Source organism: Pezoporus wallicus, unplaced genomic scaffold, assembly GCF_028554395.1.
Source record: "Pezoporus wallicus isolate ANWC-B61680 ecotype Strahan unplaced genomic scaffold, APGP_CSIRO_Pwel_v1 contig_13737, whole genome shotgun sequence".
Classification (NCBI taxonomy): Eukaryota; Metazoa; Chordata; class Aves; order Psittaciformes; family Psittacidae; genus Pezoporus; species Pezoporus wallicus.
In genome coordinates this window covers 24,613-39,661 of record NW_026641629.1, presented here as the reverse complement: position 1 = coordinate 39,661, position 15,049 = coordinate 24,613, and the positions used below count along the sequence as shown (strand labels likewise).

Here is a 15,049-nt window from a genome sequence, read left to right as displayed (position 1 = left end):
GGTTACAGAAATATTGTTGTCATGGACCCCAAACATTACTTTTCCCAGTCTTTGTAGGCTTTTTTTCTCCCCATTCAGAGAGTTCATAGGTGTCACAAAATACAGAAATTAGATTTTCTACTTCTTTAGGTAAGAAGCTTGAGAAATGAAGGGAAAAGCATCATCCTCAATCTTGTGATTTCTCATAATATTTCTATGGAATGTACAATTCATTACAAAAGAATACAGTTCTAGGGGTAGATTTATTTATTGCTGAGAATTAGAATGTGCTTGAAAAGAGACTGTATTAATAATCTGATGGAAAAGTCAAAACAAGGAGCTTAACACAATGACATTTGATAAAACAGTGAAACTATTTCTATAGAAAGGGACTTCAATTTTCTAGACAAGAAGACAAGAAAAAGCCAACAAACCCCAAACAATTAGAGACTACAGAATTAAGCACTGTGAAAGCAGGAGACTTGATTCTATTGCAGTGTAAGAGGTCACCAACTTTTGTGGTAAGTTCCTTGCTGTTATTACTGTCCCTGTATAGAGGAAGATGTCTTGCCAGGTTAATGCTGAAACAGGAGATTGATTCCAATGCATTATGCAGGTGCTACCGCAATGGTTACAAATCCCTTGACATGTGAAAATTTGTCACAGGAGAAGTCTACTTGCAGCTGTAAGGGCCCAGTCCTGCGAGGTGTGAATTCAAAATAAATTTTTGATCTCTCTCTTGGTGCCAGTGGTGCCAGACTGGAGAAAAAAAAAGAAAGAAAAATCAATTAATTCAGGCTTGCATTGCCATACCGTGAGATTCCCAAGAAGCAGAAGTGCATGATAATGGGGGCACCTACAGTTACTTGACTCCCAGCCTTGGGTTTTGAGAATTACTTAGGGTTTGAGCCTCTGTAAAGACCAGGAAATGAGAGAAGATAGTACTGTCTTCATTTACTCTTAAATAGCCTGGTGGAAATGAGCAGCACTATGTCATGCCTTGTTAGGGCTGGGTACGAGTTTGGATAGTCAACACAAACTGAGAACAGGAAAACTCTCATGTCAAAGGTCAGCACTCTGTCCAATGCCTGCTTGGTTTGTATCCATTTTGGCAATAATATGATTTTTTCTAATGACTGGGGTTCTTCGTTTTGTCTCCTCTTGGCCTAAATTGGTTGTCTTTCACTGGAATAGTGTTTTCTGTATATTTTTATGGAATATGTCCAAATATTTACAGAGTCGCAGCAAGTCAGGCTGTTTTATAATAAATCCCTAGGAAATATGAGCTGCTCAGCACTGAATTAATCTGAAAGCAGGAGAGTCCAGAAGAAAAGAAAAAAGTAGTAGAGTATTTTGCTCTTAGGTTTTTTTTCTCCTACTTTAAAGGAGAACAGAGCAACTTCTTTTTTGGGCTGAAACAAGGGGAGCTATGGCAGTGTGTTACTTGTTTGCTTTAACTCAGACTTATTTTTGTAGTGCTATGGTACTGTATATAAAAATAGAACCACAAAGCCAAGTTGTAGAAAAAAAAAAGAGAAACAAAAGAATTTGACATATAGAATCGTAGAATCAACTAATTTGGAAAAGACTTTGACATGCCCATTTTCTTGCCCATGAAAGAAGAATGCTAGCAAGTTTTAGTTGTTAAACAAGTTCCGACTTAGAAAAGTTAAAACATGATTGAGGAATCATAGTATCTCGATATATATTTGGTAGCATTTTTATTTTCATAAATAGAAAATATGAAAAAGACAATTCAACTATTTTTTTTTCTGACTGAGGAACCTAGACATGCTGTTGGTCATGGTCAGAGCACTGAGTGAATGTTACAGTTTTCACTTACTGTATCTTGACCTGTTGATTCATCAAAGTCACTAGCAGTACACAGCGGTTCACAGGTTCAGGAAGGGGATTGGCGTATGAGATCTCTAGAGAAACAGCTTTGTTCACTACAACCCGCCGAGGAATCTAAATGGCAAAGACACATTTCTAATCATTCACTGTTTCACACTTTTTTTGGAGTCAGGCTTCAGTCAGACTGCAAGCAGAACATCTCTCATATTTGAGGCTGAATGAGATATTGGTAGGAGCTCTGAAATTTAACTAACAACTGGTACTCCTTTCTCAGTACTTGAAGCTGGACTTGGGTTAGCTAAACAGTGCTGTCAAGCTGTATGCAATATTTTGTGCACTAGTTCAGTAAATGGTCTTGACTATGTGGACACGTCTCATTAAACCTGTCTGCTGTTTGGGTTGTTAAGTGGCTTTTTTATTTTTTTATTTTTTTATTTTCGCACATCATTGATTAGGGTTAAAGCATTAAAACAATATAAACTGTCCCTAACATAGATTAGAATTAAGGGTTTAAGTCTATATTTTGTGAGCAGGCAAAGTTGTTCAAAGGCAACACAAGCACTTGCCAATAACTAGAATACAGATGAAATGAAAACAAGTTTTGTGAACATGTGACTGGGAAAGAAAGAAGGTAACAGAGCTGTTCAGAAGAACAGGGAGCAGATTCAGCCAAAGAAATTGCTCACTTGCATGCTTACTTTCTCAATTTAAGCAGGCAGAACTTTAGAGCAACGTCTGAAATTGCAGCCTAAAATAATGCATTTATTCCCACATTCTCATCTTAACATCTGAGCTCCAGAAACACTCTTTAATTCTTTCTGTCTGTTCAGGGCATCAGAAAGAGAATTGTTTACCTTAATGATAATGTTTGTGTCCTCTAAAATGATTGTCTTCTCCACCAGCAGCTTTACCCCATGCATGTGGATAACTTCACATAAAGCAGTAACTTGGATCCTTTTGTCGGTAGTCAGATATTTTCCATAATAAGAATAAGGGATCTTTAATCGGATATGTTTCCCTGGAATTTGGACATGTATTTAGGAATCATTACGTTCTCAAAGAATGCTAAAGAAAAGATTGTTACTGGGAGGGTGGTGGTGGTCTTGAAATTACTGAAGAGAACAGAATATAAGAGAGCTGAGTCTGTATTTCTTCCATGTGAGACTGGTGGTGTATTTCCCTGTTCTAGTGATCCTTTTCTTAATCCATTTGACCCCTACAGTTTTGAATGGAGGATTTTATCCTGAAACCAGGGAGATCTACTCATCTGCATTTCACTGGATTCTTATCTCTTCGTATTTCTTGAAATTAGAGGTATAATCATTTTTATCTATTCCATCCTTATAACCTATTTGTTATTTGTATACAATATATATGTTAGCTATAATGTAAATGTAGCCTTCTATATAACATCTCAAGAGACCTTCCGTTCCTGGTTGAACTAGTTAAAGTTTTCTGAGTAAAAAATGTCTTATGAAATGTGCTCATAAAAATACTGTTAAGAGATGGAACAAGCAGATGCATTACAAGGTTGATACGGATATTGATGTTTCTTCCTTCTAGTTAACTTCATGTAGCTAAGAGAGCTCTATTGGCTCCTTAGGGACATTAAAAGTTACCTTGTTTAGAACCAAGATCCACAGAAGTGGTTGCCTTCAGGATCTCTGCCACTGCTCTCCTTGTGTACAGGATGGCTGACGCATTCATGTCCACCTTCACGGTCTTGTGGTCAAAAGATAGGTTACTGAGAATTAAGATCAGGGTAATGTCTTTGCCAAATACTGGAGGTTCAGCCAGCTTGAATTTCCCAGAGATCCCAGGGTTTCTAATATTCTCTGAGGGCCTTTCATCTGGAGATTCTCTGTGTCCTTCTGTGATGTTTGGCCCAAATATCTTGGCCAAGGCCTTTTTATAAATTCGTCTTTCCTCAGGAGAACCTGGTCAAAGGAAAGAACCAAGTAAAATTCATACTTCTGTTGCTATTGCTCCTTCTCTGTAGAAAGGCTTTCAGAATGATACATGGTGTCAGTTCTGCATCACACAGAAATATTGCAATACCTAAAAGTTCCCCATGCTTTTATTAGGCCTCTGATCAGGTTTTTCACAAGAGAATAATAAACATACTGTACTAAGGTGAATAAGTCACTAAAATAAAATAAATGCATTTGTATTTGTTTAGGATGCAGGATTCCTTTTTCTTTGGTCAGAACATACAGTAATGTGGCGTTACTTTGCTAATCTGATGATGATCAGTCTCTGTATTAAATATGGTTGCACTAAAACCTTGAGGAGTGAAGTATTGAAATATGGCCACTGATTCTGGATGGCAAATATTAAAAAATGTTAAATATATCTTCCTTCTTTTTTTTTCCATTTTTTTAAGACTTTGAGCCACGGACATTAAGCAGACTAATATATGAATTCTGTAACCCTGAATTTAAAAAAAAGATGGAAAGACATAAGTACAAGATTTTGAGGGAAGATAAAAATATTCCTGCAAACGTATGGCTATGCAGTTCTTAAACTTTGTTGCATTTTTTTCTGAAGTACAGATGAGTGGCACTTCATCTTTTGCCATCTCCTAGTATTTTGTTTCCAGAATCCAATAATGTGGAGGCCAAGTCCAGCAGGAGTGCAAACACATAACTGATTGGCAAGGTGATGACTGGAAGTCAGAGCAGGAGCACAAGAGAGCCTAACTTGGTGAATTTATACAGGCAGAAATGGAGATCGGTCGCTTCTTTTGGGAGTGGGATGTAATGGGGTCTTCAGAAGGAAACATGAGGAATTGGAATAGACACATCAACAGTTACTTGCAGAGAAAGACTGAGCATGGGGTTTACTGGGAGGTGGATGTCTAGGACTGGAGTTTAAGATTTTAGGTTGGTGGCTTGGTTGTTGCCCTGCTTCATCTGCCAGATATGGCAGTAACCTAGTATTTATTGTTCTGTAACTTCCCATACTGCACACCTGCGGTTCATGATACACAATGGACTCAGCTTTAAGGCTTTTTGGTCTGACAGCTTGAGGGTTTGTCTGCCTTGGGTAGTAAAATGTATTTTATAGCCCTGTTTTGTGTATATATTACATTTTATACTTCTCTGTAAGGGACTAAATTATATTTTGTATTGTGTCTTAATAAGGACACTACTAAATACACAAACCCAGAAATATAATACCCATTGTATTAAGAAAGTTCTCTGAAAACAAGGGCAGGAATATTTTCTGAAGGAAGAGGAGAAATAATCAAACAAAACTGGTTACCCATCCTAGCCTAGCACCAATAATTCAGTAGGAGATACTTGTGATAATTCTTTTACCTTCTGGATATTTGTAACTATAGGTGACATCCACACGGGAGTTGCTGCCCACAGCTTTGGTGCTGATAAACCTGCCAATTATTTCAGTATCACAATAAACTCTTTTCTTAGTTCCATCTTTGTATACAATCCATCTGTTGCAATCAGCATTCACCTCCGTATACACAAATAATGTGTCATAATCCAAGTCTACATCACCTTCTTTGATGGCTCTCACAGATGCAGGACCACACTGAAATAATCCTAAAACATGGGGGAAAAGAAATAAAAAATTCAAATTTCATTAGTCGTGCTCAGTTTGAAGACAAAATGTTAAGTCATGATGAGAACTTCTCCTGCTACCTTTACTTTGTTCTTGTGGAGTCGCATCCAAAACCTGCCACCCATTGTATGATGTTCCCAGGTCTGGGCGAATGAACCAGCTTTCGTTCCAGACATGATAATCCCTGGAGACAAAGAACAGTGTCTAGAAAGCACAGTACTATAGAGGCCTACAAATTTCCAGTTTGAAAAGAGTAAGGATTTTTTTATTTTAAATTCTGTAAGGTCTGACAGAAGCTGTCTTGTTACAGCGACTTACTGCCGCCTTCAAAGGATAGGTTTACTGGCTGCTTTTGAGGTGTAGACCTCAGGACAGGGAAGGAGAGAATATAGATGTTTGCAGCTTGCTTTGGGAGCAATACGAACTATAAGTGAAAGATTTAAGTTGTGGATATATGGAGCTGTATGAAGACAGGCTGAGAAAGTTGGGGCTGTTCAGCTTGGAGAAGAGAAGGCTGCGTGGAGACCTCAGAGCAGTCTTCCAATATCTGAAGGGCCTACAGGGATGCTGGCGAAGGACTCTTCTTTAGGGACTGTAGTGATACAGCAAGGAGTAACAGGTTAAAACTTAAACAGGGGAAGTTTAGGTTAAATATAAGGAAGAAATTCTTCTCTGTGAGGGTCGTGAGGCACTGGAATGGGTTGCCCAAGGAAGCTGTGAATGCTGCAGCCCTGGCAGTGTTCAAGGCCAGGTTGGATGGAGTCTTGGATGACATGGTTTAGTGGGAGGTGTCCCTGCCCATGGCAGGGGGGTTGCAACTAGATGATCTTGAGGTCCTTTCTAACCCTAACTATTCTATGATTCTATATACTTAGTGATTTGGTTTAGTTACCTTCAAATGTGGGAAATGCTCTGTTTAAACAGAAACTCAAAATAACTATACTGAGTGAGATAAAGTCCAAATAATCTATCTATAGTGGTGATGAGAGGTAGTTATGACAGCAGTAAACCAGTTCAGAGCATGAAAGGTGCACAGCTGCATTATTATGAACAGACCGGTTAGGTGCCAGTAATTAAAAGAGCCTTGACAATAGGTATATTGTCAATGGAAACATACTTTTAAAGAAAATTGCAATTTTTGGAGATCAGAGATTGAAAAAAATTGGGCTAGTTGTTGGAATTGTTATCTCAAAACCATGAAGAATGTTTTCTTTCCAAATGGGTGTATTAATTTAAAAAAAAAAATTATTCAGGCACCTCTCAGTTGCTTTTGTACTGCTGGTGTTCATATTTGTAAGTCCCTTAAATCCTCTCTCTAATTACTGGTGATATAAAAAAAAATAATCATATTTACCATGTGGAATCCTTGCCGATATTAAGACTCTTTCCAGAGCTGTCATAGTACTTATCAATGCTCAGGTTTCTGTCCACATCATGGGCAGAGTTAAAATTTGAAACCAAACGAGTAGGAATCCCCAAGCACCTTAGAACTGAAATATATTAAAAAATAATACAAAAAATAAAACTACAAAAAAAACCCCAAACAAACAACTCCCAAGCAACACAAACCACACACACACGGAGCTTTAGTTTAATGATTGCATATATCTGAGAAACAAAGTTAAGTGTCTAGATATTTTGCGATTCTTCAGCATTTGCAGTCTTCAGAGCACTGTTGCTCTTGTAGAATTAATTGCTTTGTAGTGTTGATAAAACCAGAGGTCAGAAATGCCTCCATTTCACCACAGTGCTCTTTTCTTAAAGCTTACCTGTACACATGACACCTGCAAAAACCCAGCACTGGCCATACTGAACAGGCTTGTAGTTGTCCTGACGCCATTTCTGGAGGATTACCACACTACCATCCCATCTGGATGGATTCTCATCTGAGTGGAAACTTCCTTGCCACTTTCCCAGGAGAACTCCATTATCATTATCGTTTCCATTGATCTAAAAATAGGCCAATGGACAGAATGCACAAAATCAATTGTGTGTAATGCACCATATGTAGTTAATTATGTTGTTTAAGGTGCGGGTGACTGGGTTTCGGTGGTATAACTAATGCTTTCTGCTTAAACGTGTAATTCAGATTAAGTTGTCCATTTCTTACCATAGAACTGATTACTCGGCCTACATATTTAGGATCTCCTCTTCGGGATACATCAATGGCTGGGTCCTGACGATAGTACAGGCTCAGATCAAGCATGGTGAGACAGATGTTCAGAAGATGATCTTGAAACTGTGATCAAATAAGATAATTTTTTAAAGAAAATATTTTTACAAAGAGAATTAGAGGAAATTCTACTGCAGTTCTTGGCCAAAGAAGTGCTAAATGCAGTGTTCAAGGCCAGGTTGGACAGGGCGTTGTGTGACATGGTCTACTGTGAGGTGTCCCTGCCAGTGGCAGGGGGGTCAGAACTAGATGATCTTAAGGTCCTTTCCAACCCAAATCATTCTATGATTCTATGTCAGTGTCTGTTCTAGCCCATTGTTACAGCATTACAAAAATAGTGAGTGTGTTGGAGGCACACAGGTATGTTGTCATTTGTGGTGCTTTGGTCCCAGATGAGGTCCGTGCTTATACCATGAGCTTCAAGCACATGTAGAAGCCAGTCCTAGCTTCAGTGCTGTGTTAAGTCACCACTCACATGAAAGTCCTGTCAGGCACACAGTGAGCAAACCATAAGCAAGGCTGGCCAGGTTTGTTCAGTCTCCATATAGATAGGCATGCCAATTACAGAGGCAAGTAATGATAAAAGAAAATGCTATTGGAGATGGAATAGGAGCCTAAATGAATTCCTTATGGCTCACCTGCCCATAGTACCATCCTCTTGCTTCAATGTACTTTGCATTACCCACGAAGATTATTCCATTTTCATTTAGGACATATTCTTGTCTCTCGTTTTCATTATCCATGTAGACATCATCACCTGAAACCCAAGTTGGACATGCTTTTACACTTAAAACTGAGAATACTAACAGCCTTTCAAAAACATTTGAATCTTGATTTAGCAAGGGGGAAAACTGCTATTTGGAAAATGTATTGTTACAGCTCCCTGAACATGTACAGCTCAGTGAAAAGGCCTGCTATTGTATATGGCTGGGGGGAAGAGGGATTCCACATTAAATGAATGTAACTTTTTCCCTAATTCTATTATAGTCTTTGTTATCTAAATATCTCCTATCTGTATGTTGTATTTTTGTGAGGAAGATGAAGAAAAGTCCAGGCTAGTTCACTGGATATATCTGCCTTCTCAGGGTAGTTATAATTAACATAGACATTTGAAAAGAATCACACAGATGACATTTCTCTCTCTTTTCCTGTTATGTTTGTCTTGTTCTAAGATTCCTAAATGAAAATGTCTCCTTGCTTAATCCAAAGTGCTATTGAGAATGTTATTAGGATAGTCTGTTCACCACTCACTTTGATTTTTATTGTTACTCGTTGGTTCCCTAATCTATGGCACAACATGTAGCTGCTATGAAAGCAGATATTTAGGTTTTGATCACTCTTTAGGTAGCAATGCCTACTTAGCTCAGTGTTTCATAATGTTAAAAATTATTTTCTAAAAGCTTCAGGATTTCAGGAAATGCATACTAAAACCAGCTTTTCGTGAGTCAATTTTTTTACCTTCCCTTCCTGCAAATATATAGATTGTATAATTTATTTTAAAAATGTCACATTATATAAAGTCTGTTTTTGTGGTGGCTGTCCACACTTTGTTGTTTTTTTTTTTAAATAATGTCATTATTTATTCCCAATCTTTTGAGCCAGCACAGGCCTGGAGAACTGTGTGCAGTTGCAGGTGCTGCATGTCAATGTGTGAATCAGTTGGAAAGAGAAGAGCACTGAGAATGCTCAGTAATCCTGAAAATACTACTTATGAAGAAAATAACTTATAAATTAACTCAATTATTAAGGTAGAAAAAAAAAGGGGATGAGGAATGGGGCACGGTAATCAATTCCAGAAATTCTTGTGAAGAGGATGAGGCAGAAAGGGGAGAAAATCTGTTCTTCTTGTCTATCATATGTAGGATGACAAGTTTTATGCTGACATCAAAGCAAAAAAATTTGGTTGGTTAGTAGGAAAAAATTCTTGTGGAAAGGCTAGTGTTTAATTGGAATGAATTGCCAGGGGAGGTACTGGAGCTTCCCTAATGGCTGACCCTTAAGAAGGAATTAAAGATCTGTCAGGAATTACCTAAGTGCTAAATAGAGCATGGATAACTTCGTAAGATCCTTCTAGCCCCATGAGTTTATGATTCTGAGCAATCTAAATGTCCTTCAGTAATCACTTGAAGAATATTTTTTTTTCTGAAGTTCATATGCTCTCAATTATAATGTTCTAGAGCCAGTACTTTGAACAAGCTTTTCAGGAGCTGTCAAATATTTCAGTCCTTGCCTGCAGTGTGGTTTCCATCTGAAGTTACATGGAAGTTGCACCACAAGTGATCTTTCAAGGGGTTCTGGGAAGGTTTTTCCCAAAAGACTGTCTATGCAGAGACAGTCTGAGTTTCCTGAGCATAGTTCTATAATTATTTCTATCTTTAAGACAGGCTGAGCTAAGTAGCAGCTTTTTTCATCTTGGCTCTTGATATATTTGTTAGGGGCCCTTGGCGAACATAGAGTCATGGAAGAAAACAGTGGATGATTGTGGTTACATTTCTTTTATAAGCTGTTTAGTCACTTGGTTGTCTAAGAGCTCCTGTAACTCGTGGTATATTTTAAGGCTAATCTAGGTTTCTAGACGATTGCATGTTTGCAAAAATTTGTGGTTAGGAATTTGCATTTCCTCTGTATTATGCTAAGGCTGCAGGAAAAAAAAACCAACCAACCAACCAACCAGCAGCAAGAGATATCCCTTTTCAACCCATGATGAAAGACCTGGGAAATGTCAATCTTCCTCACATTAGCCCTCTATCAGTTCTTACAGTTAGTTCAGCTGTTGTCTTTGCAGTTAACATCTGTAAGAACAGTCTTGTTTTGATTTAGGTGCAAGTCAAGGATGTTGCTGAGAAGTTCATTAATTTACAAAAGTCTGTCACCCCTCATCTACAGAAAAGTGATCTGCTCTAGTCCTGAAGTAAGAGTCTCTGATATCACCCCATATAGCACATCTCTCTATGATAAAAGGGAGAGGGGAGGTGCAGCAATAGCTTTTTAAAGTAGTAAAACCAGATCTCTGAACAGATAGCTGAGATTGCTGCCACTGGTGACCCAAAGAGAGGCAGCTTGAGGCAGCAAGCTCAGTGTGCAGATATGAAAGCAAATAGGTTAGTTGTGTTCAAGAGCAAGGGCCCTGGTACCTACCTGGGCACCAAGGGTTGAAGAGTAACACAAACTGCCCCAGAAATCTGGAGAAGATCTTGTTCCCTGAGGTTACGTGGAGGATGAGATTGTATCGTCCAATGACAGCATTGGCTGGGCTGGATATTGTAAAGTTCATATAACCAGCCTCACTGGGTCCTTGGACAGCACTCCAGCCACTCACCCCCACCTCAGAGAGGTTAAATACAGCCTTTGTACGATGAGATTCTGAGGGGGATGGTCCTGCCAGAAATAAGGGGTAATTGGTTTCCATTCCATTGTGCAGTTTCAATATTAATGAGCACATTAGCCAGGGGAAAGCATTAAAAATACATCAGGAAAAATTGTATCTCTAAATAGTATAAGTGGAGAAGTACAAGGGGTAAAGATTACAGTTCTGTGAGAATATGGATCAAGCTAGGGGAGTATTACCTATTTCAGTGACAAATGCTAGGCTCTCTCCGTTCTGCTTTGGTCTGTTGAAGTACAGAGTAATAGTGAAGGCTTGTCCTCGCCTCACAGTCAACTCAGTGTTGGCATATCTGTCAGTATGGTGTGCGCTTGCATTTACTGATGGCTGCCAGCTGATATGTGTTGGTGTCAAATCTATAAAACAAAAGAAGAGATGAAGATTCTTCCAAGTCACTTTTATTAATGCTACTATCGTAAATGCAGTGAGGTTGGAAGGAGAGGGGACAGAATGGGGGGACATGACCACCACCATTTTAAAAGGAATTTAAAAGAAAACAGTAACAACAAAACAAAACAAAACAAAAAAGTGGGTTAGAAAGGCTGAATTAAGGCCTATGGCACCATGCACTTTTATGGTAGGGATCCTCAAACAAGTTCTAAGTCTGTCTCATACCATATAGCATTGCAGTGAAATACTACATCAGATCTGAAACAATATTGCTGCATATTAAACTACAATTTATACATAATCTTTGAGGAAGAAGTCAAAGTAACATTTAACTTATGGGAAAAAAAAGTGCCATAATTAAATTCAAGGAAGAATCATTTTTTTTCTTTGTAGTCTAAGACACGCAAAGAAGTAATGTGAGCAAGCATTGATGGACTGAAAAAAAGAATCTTTAACATGACGCACTTGGGAGAATGAACTGCAGTAGGCTGCTGCTTTCCCTGCAAAGCAACATTTTAAAAATTGATTTCAAAATGTTTGTTTCATCATTAAACAAGAGAGAACTCTGCTTGGCAATTGCCCGGTTCAATAGTCATCTTCATTTTCAACTTTAAAAAGCAGATACACTGTTATTACCACTTTTCTTTGGTAGAGTTTTAGTGCATCTTTGAATTCCCATCTGTTGACTCCATGCTCACAGCTCCATTTGGATGGAGCTAATTTTGTTAATACAAAGCATAACCCATCTCTGAAATACCATTTAAAAAATAAAGGGTTTAGATGGAGTTCTGCATGGTTCCTTCTGAAGTAATGGGAATTTCTTTTCTCTCCTTCCCCCCCCCCCCCCAATATCCTCTGCTTAGCTCAAAAATTATTCTCTAACAGGTCTTACTATTATAAGAACAATAGAACATTGAAAATTAAGCACAAGAACAAATAACGTTATGAAATATCCTTCAGATAAGAGATCTGAGCAGATACCTACAGGGCATGTATCTTTTGGAAACAGTCCTGAATAAAGTACCTGCTGAAGGGGAGCAGATGACATGCAGAACTCACCTGCCATTCCCTTAGCTTATGAGAATTGCATACAACTTCTACTTTGTTCTTCAAGGATGTCCAAGTCACGTTAATCATAAAAAAAACCAAAAGACCAACAACCAGCAATCTTTTTTTGCTGTCAGCTGAAATTTGAGAGAAGGGAGAGGTACTTAGTTGTTATTAATACCTGTAGACTTGTCAAATGGATTAACTAGTTCCTATAATATATGTATGCCTAATGCCAATGTTCCTACTCAATGTGGGTGTAATTACGGGAGGAGATACCAAATTATTTACTCAGAGGAAATGCGGTCTCATTAATTCCAAGACAAGAAGAACTTCCTACAAAGGATAATAGGTGTGCCATGAATAAGTTATCTTTAAGGATGAGGAAATGGGGAGTGTGGTGGGACATAAAAGCCATACGAAGGAAAAAGGAACATTTCCTGATTACTTAACTTCCAGATTGCTTAATGTCACTTCTGGTTTTGCTAAGCAGCTGTGAGTTGGTTTTAGAAGGTTTTTTTGGGTCTCAAATTATCTCCAACTGCCTCCTGCTTTATGTGAAATTATAAACTCTCAACAGAAACAAATGTCTGTTTACCTGTTACGCTGGTCAGCTCCATACTACTCTTTCAGCAGAAGTTTTATTTCAAAAAGAACCCCCAAACTATTAAGCATGAGTAGTTTTTAATCAGTACAAACTCTAAGCCTGTCTAGCTTCACAACTGTGAACTTATTTCTGTACCCTTGCTTAAGATACAGATAATAAAGTAGCATTGTTGTGGCAAGGAATATTTAGCTGTTTAAGATCATGCAGCTGCACTGATTATTTTTTAGCACTCAGTAAAGACTTAAATAAGTCTGAATTTCAAGTTTGAAAGAAAAAACAACTAAACAAAACCCCCACAAACTGGAAGAGCAGCAGCCATTCAGCTCCAACAGCTGTTTCTAAGGTTGATTTAAAAAGAAACAAAAAACCAAAAATCTTCTTGCGCCTTTTTGAGGAGCACTCTTTGATACCACAAAGAATAGGAGAGTACTTATTCATGCTAGCCCTAGCCTGAAAAACAAAACCAAAACCAAACTAAAACCACTTTTTCACACTTGGTGTCTCCACTTACATTATAATTCAGAGGTTCTTCCTCCTCTTGGAAATTTCTGGGATGTTCAGGCTGTCAAAGCTTGTTCCAGACTCTGCCTCAAATGGATTTGATTGCTGTTCAGAGCTACTTTAGTTGGTCTTTTTCTCTTTTCCTTAATTCATATTCCTTGGAAACCATAAGAGCCACAAGCCTCTGATGTTACCTGATCTTCACACAGAGTCCTAGTGACAAACCGCATCGACCAGTTCTTAAGTTCAGGTGCTCAGTACTTACAGTGATTGCTTCAGATGTTACACATTGCTCCCACTGGAATATGACGATTTCTTTTCTTCTTCCTTGCTACTCACATAAGTAATTAAATCTCCAAACACTTTTTCTGTCTTAGCTGCAATCACCACCTTTACCTCTGTGTGACACACCCACAGCGGTGCTCACCAAGCCACCAGAACCTCTCTCTTGGACTGGCCTACATCCCAAACTGGCACCTGCCAGTCCACACCTTCACCACAGTAAAGCATCAGCAGCTGCTTTTGTAATCCCTTTGGAATGCAGTGGTCATGGTTCCTAAGTGACTAATGACTTAACACTGTCGCAAATGTTTTTCCTAGCTCAGTTCCACCCACCTATCATCCAAAATGGTTCAAAGTGTTTTATTCCTCCTTTTTCCCTTGACATTACAGTGCAGCTTGCTAACTTTCAGAGAAAAATATATTCTTTTATTCCATTCATCTCCTGAATAATTTTTGTCTATTGTTCAAGTATTGCACTACCATATCCTCAGGGTAACAAGGCACTTGCATTATTACTACTCTTTACTAGAAAGAGATTGGTATAACTTCCACGAATGTTGTGGAGTCCCTTCTGTGAGTATGTCCAAGTAGGCACACTAAAGTCTATAGTCAGTCTGAACTGGGGCTGCTTAAGTAATAGTGAGGAGTCCCTCTGGCATGTCACAGGTACTTTGTGCCATGTGGTAGAGTTGGGGCCAATGCTGCCTCCAGGCACTTTTTAAGATCTTATTGGCTTTCTGGTCCAGCAGTCCAAAGTGCAATAGAGCATTAGCTTGACTTTCCATTCAGTTCATCTACAGAGATCATTTTCAGTCAGAGATTGACTTAAGTGGTGTACAATTATTGGCCATAAACCAAGTCACTCGCTGGGCTGCACCTAGTTCACTTGTTCTTGGAACCCAGCTTTTGGCCTTAAATGCTGTCCTCCCATAAAGGGTTTAAGTGAGCTTTACTAAACCTGAATTCTGAAAGATGACTTCCTGATGCACAAGCTATGGTGAAGAATTTCTAATTCTTCTCAAGTTAAAATTTAAGATTACCCTCCCTTTGATTCCCAAAGAAGACTTTCAGCAAGTGCAAAATAGCAGTGTGCAAAATACCATGTGTGTTGAGCCAAGCCATTATCTCCGTGTTTGTCAAATGGCTCTCAAATTGGGCACCACCCAGATTCTTTTTGAACATTTCCTACGCTTCATTTGGTTACTGTAATTTACCAAAAAAGGAAAAATTTCCTTTTTTTCCAGGAATG

General features: G+C 38.6%; 1 protein-coding gene across 3 annotated transcripts; it reads right to left on the bottom strand.

Moving 5' to 3' along the window:
- Positions 1 to 246: 246 nt before the first annotated feature.
- On the bottom strand, positions 247 to 14,370 carry LOC130607543 (protein-glutamine gamma-glutamyltransferase 6-like). 3 transcript variants are annotated; one of them, XM_057424730.1, is made up of 14 exons: positions 13,529 to 14,370; positions 12,423 to 12,547; positions 11,156 to 11,329; positions 10,727 to 10,966; positions 8,227 to 8,345; positions 7,526 to 7,654; positions 7,185 to 7,365; positions 6,770 to 6,905; positions 5,496 to 5,599; positions 5,154 to 5,396; positions 3,453 to 3,770; positions 2,688 to 2,851; positions 1,823 to 1,947; positions 249 to 738 (listed from the first exon to the last, which is right to left on the bottom strand). In XM_057424730.1, the coding sequence occupies exons 2-14, from the start codon at positions 12,427 to 12,429 to the stop codon at positions 588 to 590; spliced, it is 2,091 nt and encodes a 696-aa protein (XP_057280713.1). In that variant the 5' UTR covers positions 12,430 to 12,547; positions 13,529 to 14,370; the 3' UTR covers positions 249 to 587. The 3 variants fall into 3 exon arrangements, with proteins under 3 accessions (XP_057280712.1, XP_057280713.1, XP_057280714.1); XM_057424731.1 differs by lacking the exon at positions 13,529 to 14,370 and having other exon boundaries at positions 12,423 to 12,905; XM_057424729.1 differs by lacking the exons at positions 12,423 to 12,547; positions 13,529 to 14,370 and having other exon boundaries at positions 247 to 738; positions 11,156 to 11,438.
- Between the last annotated feature and the right edge of the window lie 679 nt (positions 14,371 to 15,049).

Bases quoted from the DNA above. Each gene is read 5' to 3' on its own strand.
- LOC130607543 (XM_057424729.1), bottom strand. From the start codon at position 11,435: ATGTCCCCCCATTCTGTCCCCTCTCCTTCCAACCTCACTGCATTTACG. The intron at 8,346-10,726 runs GTAGGTACCAGG...CTTGGGTTTCAG, and splicing joins CTTCAACCCTTGGTGCCCAG to GTGATGATGTCTACATGGAT. The intron at 7,366-7,525 runs GTAAGAAATGGA...GCCTATTTTTAG, and splicing joins GCCGAGTAATCAGTTCTATG to ATCAATGGAAACGATAATGA.